The following is a 10,807-nucleotide window of genomic DNA, read 5'->3' as shown; positions in this document are numbered from 1 at the left end:
AAAGCGGGGGCCAGTCTGACTCAGCTAACAGAATGTCATATGTAGAGGTCAGATGTTCCCAAAAAAATCCCTTTTATTACACGTTGGATTTCACCTTCTATTAAAAGAACTATATCATATAGTCTGTCAGGGGGAGCCACCCTACTGTCAGCAGTTTCCATTGTGATAAAAGTATCAGTTGCTGTCGCCTTCAGATATGGACGCAGTGCTTGCGCACTATTGTAACCTCTGCTGCGCTGTCGAGCAGCGTTAATGCCCATGTCAGGATCCAAAGCTGTGTTCTCACTATCTGTGGCATACCTTAAGGTTAACGCAGCAACTTTCTTTTTCTGAAAATGAGGGTGTTAAAGTGTCAAGTCTTCCTGCTTGCCTTTACCATCAGACGGGCGGGGCTGCTCACGTCCTTAAGGGACACCCCGACCCCTGATGTGTTCTCCTCCACCAGCTTGCACGCGATGTTTCCTGTGAAGAACTAGGAGAACGTTGCTCAGGAACCTGAAATCTATCAGGAGACCTAATTCTTGCGTGGTCGCACAAATCATAAGTGCGCTCAGTAGACGCTGGTATCGGCGACGCCGGATGCAACCCCTGTTTCTATTGCTGCTTCCAGTGATTTTTATTCTTCCAATTCTGTTTTGGAAAATTTGGATGGTTGTCTTTAGTAGACTTTGCTATCTGAGTCTGCGGTTGAGTTGCCGTTTTATCAAAAGGCTTAACACCCAAACTATTGCGGCCAATGGTCTTATAAGCCTCCGCAATAATTTATGATAACACTCGGGGTTTGTCGACATCTAGGACAAGGCGCAAAGCATTCCACACCTGAAAGTTAACCGCATCTCCCTTTATATTACAAAAGATGAGATCAGCAACTACGTCAAACACTTCAACGAGCCTCATTCTCAACTCGACAGCCACCTCCGCACTGTGCTCATCCGGAACATGCTTGATCACAGAGGGCAAGACATTCATAGACAGCGTGCAGAAACACTTCCCATATTCTGCTGCAAATACTTTACCCCAAATCTCACAATCTGTTACCTCCTCTGGCAATAAGTCTTTCTGCAAACTAATTGTGAGAATCCTGTGTCTTTCCACAGGAGTGGTATTAGGAAACACTGCTTCCAGTTGGTCAAATTTCTCAGCAAGCCAATAAGGCATATCGTACTTAGTTTGAGGGTGCTTGCCCATTACCGAATTAACCAAATTAACCATGACTGGACTAATCTACATTCCGGCTGGTCCAACTTGTTCGCTGCAAGAAACATATTGAACTAAAGCCCTATGTACCCCAAAAAAAGAGGTATAAAGTTGACACAAGTCGTCAATCGGGGCATTGAGATAACGTGGATATGGTGTGAACCCGGCTAAGTCTGGCCAAGTGGCCCCAGGAATTGACAAGAGACCTAACCGAACCGGAGTTACGGTGTGGGGGACGGTGCTATACAACCAAACACGATGCTGCCATGCCGAAATTGGAATCTCTTGTGTCCTATATGGAGTATCGTTCACAGGAATCGCAGTGTGAGTGTATGTGTGAAACGTATCCTCATCCGCATTTATTGCAGGAAACATGACCCAAGAGAAGAAAAGCTCAAAGGGGAACGCCGAATCAGCACTCACCACAAAGATAACAGACATACCATTGTCTGCTACTCCAAACTGCATCAGATGACGCCGGAGCGCTTCCCAACTATGCTGAGCTATGTCAATATCACCCATGAGGACATAGAGAATAAAACCAATTTATATAAATTGCAGTTCAACAAAGGCTTGTAATTCAAAATGTGAACCTTTTCATAAATCTCATGCTTGAATTGACCTATAACACATTCGTATAGGTAGGTTAATCCGTCACTCCTGTTAACCGGAAAAGGTGTTGAGGGTATTGTGGACAGATACGAGCACTAATCAAGACTTTGGGTGCCATGTTGCGGGAATTCTGCTCATGCACAGAACTATGCGCAGGAAACCAGGACCTCAGTGTATTGTGGTGTACCAAAAATCCACCTCAGTGCCCAGAACCCTTATCCGACTAGCAACAGTGTCTCATTCATTCTCCGTACTACAGCGAAGCTACCAATGAACATGTGACTTTGGGACCTCTCAGGAATAGTGGGAATCAAGAAAACTCTTTTGTTTTTATTCTCATAAATGTCCACAACGTGAGCAATCAGAGACACTGTATAGTTTAAAATGTTTATTTCAACTACGTGCTCTAAGATGCAGTATCTTTATTAACATAAGCAAAAAGATGCATAAAATCAATACAATCAACATTGTTACAATTCCATAAAATACAAAGGGAGAAATCATATTATAATGATAGTGGAACCAGGTCTATAGCGTCTTGGGTACCACCCTCCCCTTGCTAGGAGTTACGTATTATAATAATAGAAGATCTCTAGGTTAAAACCGGGAACCCCATACCTCCAAAGTCAGGTGAAGTGAATCACATCCCAGATCAGCACAGCTCTTTGTCGATTGAAAGGTTTTTCCCAAGTGCTAGACTCATGCATGCAGTGCAATATTAAAAGCACCTGAGTTTCAGAAATGAGCAGCTGTGATTGTGTTGTGTCTAGAGCGTGGGACGATCAACCTGCATCAACAGCATACATTGTTATTTTAACCTTGAACACTTTGTGCAGACTTGAGGTCGCAGTGTGAGTTTAGAGATGTGAAAAACAGATCATTCTCATGTGAAGGAAAAGCAAGCAGTATATGTGTATAAAAACAGAGATGTAGTGTCATGTGAAAAAGCAGCAAAATGGCGTTTTCGCAACTAACTCACTTATGCTAATATAGCAATGTGTGCAGGCAGAATCGTATTCATCCCTGCACTTTTACAGGTAGCATGAACAGGAACACTAGGATGTTTTTCTTTGCAACTCTTCATCGACAAATAAAAACCAACAGTGTTTCTTTTCTTTTATTCCACATTGTGCTAGTCTCCCAGTGGATTTCCTGTTATATCATGTTTTTTCTATGTGTACCGAAGTGAACAATCACTGGGAACAGACACTTTTATTATTCTACAAATCTTTGGTTTTCTTCATTTCTTATAGTCGAGTCTTCATTCATCTGATATTTGAATAACTAACATAATTATATATTTGTTCCGATAATTCCTTCATGTCACAATAACTGCACTGTTCTGCTCCTGTCTATGTCCTCAGATGAGTCGATATTATTGTTAATGTTCTTAAGTTCTTTTTGAATTCACTGCATCTCTGGGATTATTTCTAAGTGAGTTAAATGAAGGTGTGTGTTCGCTGAGGCTATGTAGGATCAGAAATTGACAAAAGCTTGTCACACTTTTAGTGCAATTGTAAGGTTTACCCCAGGTGTGTTCACAATTGACAAAATCACTTCTGACATTCATTGCAATGCCCATTTTTACTCTGTGTATGTTATTTGATGTATCCATCGGTTTAATAACTGACAGAAGATATTCACACATTCACTGCACCTGAAAGGATTTTTCTCTGTGTGCATTAACTGATGAATCCTTAATGCGAAAGATTTCCTAAAGGTACTTCTACACTCACTACAGTTGTACGGTATTTACAGAGTTTCTGTAAGCTGATGTCTACATAGGCTTGATAATTGACTACATTTGTTCACACATTCATTGCACTTGAAGGGTTTTCTTCTGCGTGTACTCGCTGATGCCTGTTTAGGATTGATAATGGACTACAGCTTTTCAAGCATTCATGGCATTTAAAAGATTTGTTTCCCCTTTGTGCGCTCGCTGATGATTTCTTAATGCTGAAGAGTAAGTAAAACTACTGCCACATTCTCTGCAATGATAGGGTTTTTCCTCAGTGTGTGTTCTCTGATGTCTCCGGAGGCTTGTTAACTGACTGAAGCTCTTTACACATTCACTGCACTGGTATGGTTTTTCCCCTGTGTATATTCTCTGATGTGTGTGGAGCTGTGAAATTTGACTGAAGCTCTTTACACATTCACTGCACTGGTATGGTGTTTCCCCTGTGTGTATTCTCTGATGTGCGTGGAGCTGTGAAATTTGACTGAAGCTCTTTACACATTCCTTGCAATTGTATGGTTTTTCCCCTGTGTGGGTTTGCTGATGTCTGTGGAGGTTTGAAATGTGACTGAAACTCTTCACACATTCACTGCAACGGTATGGTTTTTCCCCTGTGTGTGTTCGCTGATGTGATTGGAGGTGTGATAACCGACTGAAGCTCTGCACACATTCCTTGCAATGGTATTGTTTTTCCCCTGTATGTATTCTGTGATGTCTTTGGAGGTCTGATAACTGACTGAAGCTCTTCACACATTCAGTGCAATGATATGGTTTTTCCCCTGTGTGTGTTCGCTGATGTGTTTGGAGGTTTGTTAACCGACTGAAGCTCTTCACACATTCAGTGCAATGATATGGTTTTTCCCCTGTGTGTGTTCGCTGATGTGTTTGGAGATGTGATAACCGACTGAAGCTCTTCACACATTCACTGCACTGGTATGGTTTTTCCCCTGTGTGGGTTCGCTGATGTGTTTGGAGTTCTTGTAACCGGCAGAAGCTCTTTACACATTCCTTGCAATGGTATGGTTTTTCCCCTGTGTGGGTTCGCTGATGTGTTTGGAGTTCTTGTAACCAGCAGAAGCTCTTTACACATTCCTTGCAATGGTATGGTTTTTCCCCTGTGTGTATTTTCTGATGTCTGTGGAGGTTTGAAATGTGACTGAAACTCTTCACACATTCACTGCAATGGTATGGTTTTTCCCCTGTGTGTGTTCGATGATGTCTTTGGAGGAGTGATAACCGACTGAAGCTCATCACACATTCCTTGCAATGGTATTGTTTTTCCCCTGTGTGTATTCTCTGATGTGTGTGGAGGTTTGATAACAGACTGAAGCTCTTCACACATTCATTGCAATGGTATGGTTTTCCCCCCGTGTGTGTTCGTTGATGTCTTCGGAGGTCTGTTAACCGACTGAAGCTCTTCACACATTCAGTGCAATGGTATGGTTTTTCCCCTGTGTGTGTTCGCTGATGTGTTTGGAGATGTAATAACCGACTGAAGCTCTTCACACATTCAGTGCAATGGTATAGTTTTTCCCCCGTTTGTATTCGCTGATGCTCTTTTATAGTTTCTAACTGGCTAAAGTTCTTGACATATTCTGTGCAATTGCCAGATTTTTCTCCTGACCGTGTTTCCTGAAGGGTCAGCATAGTTAATTAACCACTTGCGTTATGTTCACATTCCCTGTATGTGTGTGATATTTTGGACGCTTGATTTCCGATTTAACAAAAAAATACAAGATTCACTAAATACCTGCCACATTCATAATATCAGTAAGGCTTTCTTGAGGGTGATTGAATCTTTAGATTGGATAATGGCTTCGCCTGCTTGCGGGTAAAGCTTAATCTTCCTTCCGGTAGGTGCAAATTGGGACAATACTCTGTACTTCAGAGAGCAGAACTCCGCTTTCTTTTAGCCTTCAGTTGTTAGGCACCACTTTGTTGTGCTTTTCCCTGGTTCCTGTGGTTTGGCTTGAAAGAGTTAACAATACACCTAGAGCACTGAATGCTGGTCTGTTGCCAGTTTAGATAGCGAAGCACTGCTCTAGCCATATCATGATGGTGAAGCGACTCGTAATGTGTACAGCTACTCCAAAGAGTGTCCTGGGGCCAAGCACAGGTCAGAAAAGAAAGTAAATCTGGTTGTTTCAAACATGGACAAAAAGCCAAGTTTTCAACCTTTTTTTAAACATTATCATGTTGCTAACAGCTCAAAGCTGAAGAAGGTTTTTGCTCCAAGCTATGGATCCCAAATAGACACAAGACCTTCCTCCAACTCTCATACCGGCCTCATGATCAAAGCTGGTGTTGGACGCTTGTTTATACAGCAGGTGGTTTGTCAGTTTTGTTGCCTTAATTTTGTAGAGGTAATTTCTTCGTCTTGGAGTGTCGAGGTGCAAATCTCAGACTCGGAAACTCACTAAATTGCCTTTGACTGCTTCTTCCTGGATCTGTCTTCTGCCTCTGATTGCACTGATGTTTTTGGAGCTCCTTATTTTTGATATTTTTTGCTGGTTTGATGTGTTATCTTCATTATTCATAATCAATCCGTGCATTTAAGGCTTATTTTCTGTTGGATGCAAAGACATGTAATATTACTAAATGCAAATGTAATTCAATGTGAATACACAATATTTAACCAGCTGGATAAGACATCTCTTCTCTACCATATTTGAAATTTAGTAAGGAACATTTTACCATACATGGATATTTCATTAAAACTGTGGTTGAACATGTCACATCTTATTTACTTCTGAAAAGGCAGTGATTTACCATTGTTCAGAGTAAATTACTAAGGAAAGGGCAGCCACAGAGCACTCATGTGCTACAGGTACAGTTTTGGGTAGATACACATGGATAAGATTTCATTTAAACAGAACAGATTGTGGAAAAAGAGAGGAACCAGGAAGAGCTGCCATTAATTCAGTTTCAGGAAGTATCTACCAAAGGTAGCTCTTCAGGAAGTGTATAACAAAGGTAACTCTTCAGGATGTGTATAATAAAGGTAACTCTTTATGAACTGTATAACAAAGGTAACTCTTCAGGAAGTATATATGACAAAGGTAACTCCAGGCATCTTTTTCCACAATGCTTTCCTGTTCACACTGGATCAGCTCAAATGCCATCTGCTGCCTTTACCTTGCTTGTTACTAAAGACAGGGGTCCCTGTTTACACAGGGTGGTCACTCCTTGACCACAAGGGAGATGTCTTCAGTCTTCTAGTCGGTATAGAATATTGAAGGTCCAAGAGTTTCATTTCAGTGTTTCGTTCCAGGATAATCTAAAGTCCTGGGGACACAGCTCCTATCTTTATACTAAGAAAATGGTCTGGATTACCCACTAGGTCCCTACTATGGGTGGACCTGGGAGGGGGGTGGTTACACCCCTTTCCCTTTGTCCAGTATCGTGCCAGAGCAGGGCTGGAGTGCCCCAGCAACTGGTTTGAACCGGGCTATGCATGGAGCATCTTGTGTGCCCCAGGCAGTGTCTGGAAAAGCATTGTTCCATTCAACCCACCCTGCCCCAATACACTACAGCCTGTCTGGGGAGGTGCTGGTACCTCCCTCGACAGAAAACCCATTGTCCAGGCATCCCTTGCTGGAGTTTCGTCCAGCAGCAGGAGTTCAGACTCGTGTCTGTGGTAGCAGCATCCATTTTGTGATGCTGAAGCTCTGTTTAACTTTAACCAGGTAAAGCAGTAACATACATGTCTTTTCCCTTTAGAAGGGTGAAATGCTACCCCCGCTGCCAGAATTGGTGGGGGGGGGGGGTAGTATTCCAAAGTGTTTGACACCTTACACCACATGTTTTGATAAAGCCACACCAAAGTTAGCATTTAACCATGAGGATTATAATGCACTTAATAGTATATGCACTGTGGAGAAGTGTGGCTCAACGGTTAGAGGCGGCAGACCCGGAGGCTGAGGTCGGCCCGGGACCAAGGTTCAATTCCCGACGCGGCCGGGTGCAGGACAAATGTCAGCGGGCCCGATAAATCTCGCCTCGTGCCACTCTAACCATGGGGTCCCACGCTGCAACTCTGGGCAATAGCTTGCTTAATCTCCACTCCGGCCCCATCACCACCGGGGATGCCCGGCTTCACCTTGGGGATGCCCAGTAAAGGGACTATCTCACAACGAAAGCCAGGACGGGTTCCCCAGTGGTACAGTGCTGGGACGCTCCAGGGTAACCACGCGCTTTACAAATCCAACATTCATTCATTCATTCATTCATATGGTATGGCTATATCATAGAACAGCTATAAGGACATGGTTCTGAAAGCTGAAGAGGGGCTCAGCTCATGCTAGGGCACCCTCTCACATAAAACCAAGCACTCTGCCTTGAGGATTGTCGAGGCCTACCATGGGAGTGACTTAGAGGTGCATATGTGTCTATATATAAAGGTAACTATAGGTATACTATATCTAAGTAAGTGGTGATTACACCACCTTACTCAAGCTGAGTGATCAGCCTGTGGTGTCAGTTTGGATGGCCAGACAGGGGTGCCATAATACCTGCTTCAGCCCTTGGTAGACCTTGGATGCACCTATGCCCTGGGTAACTATGGAACACTACACAGGGGCTCACAGAGGTGACCCAATACCCAATCTGGTATGTACCTAAAGTACATGGAGTCCATTTTATAGGGAGAGCATATAGCCTGGAGCCCCGAATAGCAGGATCCCAGGCCAACTAAGTCGAAAACCAGCAAAACACAAGGCAAAAAGTTGGGGTAACCATATAGTCAGATATCCACCTTCCTACATCCAGTGTCTGCACAGTGTTGGAAATTATCAATTTTATTAACAGCACAATATTGACTCACCACTGCTGTGGCTTGCAGTCATAAGGCCATTATGAACGGATTAAGTTGTGTGCCAGAATGCCTGTGAATAGTTTAGCAAGAATGTTTGGGAGGGAGATTGGTCTCATGTTGTGCAGGCCGAGGAGGTTTGTCAGGGCCTGTGAATAACTGTTATTACTATTTCTCTCTTGGTGTCAGTGGGCTTGTCTGTGTCCTCAGTTCTTTCAACAATGTTTGAAAACAAAACTAGTCAGATGATAGCTGCCAGGTGTACATGTTTTGCATGCGTAGAATCACACACTAGTAACTGTAGTGCATGCATGACTCACCTTGTCAGTTTGTGAGCAAGTGAGCATTCACAGTCACCAATCTGACCTTTTCTGACACTGGAAACAGAAGAAGAGTTTCACTTTAACTTCAACAAAATGCTGGAGTAACTCTCTTTCCAGGGTAGGAAGAAAAATGGATCACCCTCTAAACGTGGTGCCGAGTAGTTCTATACGGTTCATAGTACCATTTATCTGGGGAAAACTGGGGAAATGGTACAATGCACTGGGAAAACGGCATGTGATGACAATGTGCCATGACATTCCCACTAAACCTGCTTTTACACCTTTTTTGAGCTGTCTGTGTTCAGTTTTCCAAGGCCCAGGGTTTAGTTTCAAGTCAAGAGATAGTGCAGGATTAGACTAATTATAATGTCATAGATAACACGTATGCCTTTACCATGCAATGCCTTAACCTCTTCAATGCTAATGACAAGGGTAACTCGTCATGCATTGCCCATTCATTTCAATGGAAATCTCATTATAAAGCCTTCTAAGCCTTAGCAGCCAAGTGGTTAAACACGTATGCCTTTATCACGTTACACCTTTACCATGCATATGCCTTGACCATGCATAATGAAGGATTTACAAAAATGGCCCTGACAGTAAAGGGTGGGTGCCCTTGAGCCCATCCTGGGCACCCACATGATCAATGTTGAGGGCCCCCAAAGTCCCCATGACGCCAGCGGGAGCCAGGCCAGTATTGTTCCTACCCGTAGAGAGCAGCTTAAAATCCTCTGCTCTACGGGCAGGAACAATTTTCTCATGTGTTTCTCTGCCCGATTTATAAGTTGTGTATTGTGGGGAGTGTAAGTTATAGTTAGCCCAGGTAACTATAACTGCTCAGTTTCTACGGTTTTGAGTATGTAAAATCTGAACCTCTCTGTAACCTTTGTTTTTTTCGGTGTATTTCTAAGATTTTTGATGCTATTTCCTACCTATAACGTCTCCGTAAACTATGTTTTTTTTCTGTGAAAATATCTCTCTCTTTCTCTCTCTCTCTCTCTCTCTCTCTCTCTCTCTCTATATATATATATATATATATATATATATATATATATATATATATATATATATATGCCCTCAATTATGTATCTTTAAATGCACATGTCACTTTAAGTGCAATGACGCTTTTACTTTGTGGTGTATATAAGACCCTTGTTTATTTCAACTAACGTCATGTGATCAAGCCTCGTTTGGGAGGTGAAACGCGTTATGGCGGATGGCTGGTGTGATTAATAAATAAATCACAGAGAAATTGGCACAAAATCTGGGCTCACTCTCGTTATTCTTTGGACAAACCGTGGAGAAAGAATGGCGTTTTCCTAATATATATATATATATATATATATATACATATACATATATATACACATATATATATTCCTTAGAGTTTCCAACGTTCGACCACAGCATACGAAGCAAACATGGAAAAGGGAATAAAGCCACCAAGTAAGCGCGTTCCAATTTTCAGTGCATTTATTTGTGAATAAGCAGCCCACCAGTCGTCATGACGCGTTTCGCCTCAGCCGAGGCTTAATCACATGTCATGCAAGGAGAGTAGGAGGTGACATATATAGTATGGGTGGTCATGTGACCAGTGCAAAATTACACATCTTTTTTAAAGTCACAGTTGCATGTTCGGTAGTAATATTGGGCATAGTGCCCTAATTATATACATTCAAAAATCCCTGTTTCCCACACTAAATAACAGTGTGAAAAATGTGTCGATGTGCAAAATACGCAAGCAGTTGAATACAATATAACTTATGCTTAGAAAAAATCGTTTTCTAAAAAAACATAAATATATATATATATATATACACATGTCATAGTACAAAAAATAATATATGTACACAGTATAAATATTGTTAATTTCCTTAAAATGTTAAAAAAGGAAAGCCATTATAAAAACCATTTCATTTCAAAACAATTGCATTATTTGTCTAAAAATCAATATGGAATTCATTTTTTGTTGGTATTGCACATGGATCAGGGATTCAAAAAGTGGGATGTATGTGCTGTACTGTGATTCACCATCATACCCAAAGTGGGTGAACAATGTTTAACAATCATCTGTAGATTGATGTATCAATATTGCACAATGTATGAAAACTCCTACAGGGTTATATTTAA

At 41.9% G+C, this 10,807-nt stretch overlaps 1 protein-coding gene across 2 annotated transcripts; it reads right to left on the bottom strand.

Moving 5' to 3' along the window:
* Positions 1-3,700: 3,700 nt before the first annotated feature.
* LOC147738025 (uncharacterized) lies at positions 3,701-5,851 on the bottom strand. Of its 2 annotated transcripts, XM_086952083.1 has the most exons (2): positions 4,258-5,851; positions 3,701-4,173 (listed from the first exon to the last, which is right to left on the bottom strand). In XM_086952083.1, the coding sequence occupies exons 1-2, from the start codon at positions 5,189-5,191 to the stop codon at positions 3,701-3,703; spliced, it is 1,407 nt and encodes a 468-aa protein (XP_086808209.1). In that variant the 5' UTR covers positions 5,192-5,851. The 2 variants fall into 2 exon arrangements, with proteins under 2 accessions (XP_086808209.1, XP_086808208.1); XM_086952082.1 differs by having other exon boundaries at positions 3,701-5,851.
* Positions 5,852-10,807: the final 4,956 nt, after the last annotated feature.

Source organism: Lissotriton vulgaris, chromosome 1_1 (genome assembly GCF_964263255.1).
Source record: "Lissotriton vulgaris chromosome 1_1, aLisVul1.2, whole genome shotgun sequence".
Taxonomy (NCBI): domain Eukaryota; kingdom Metazoa; phylum Chordata; class Amphibia; order Caudata; family Salamandridae; genus Lissotriton; species Lissotriton vulgaris.
The sequence above is the reverse complement of the archived record's forward strand: the minus strand, read 5'-3'. Positions and strand labels throughout refer to the sequence as shown.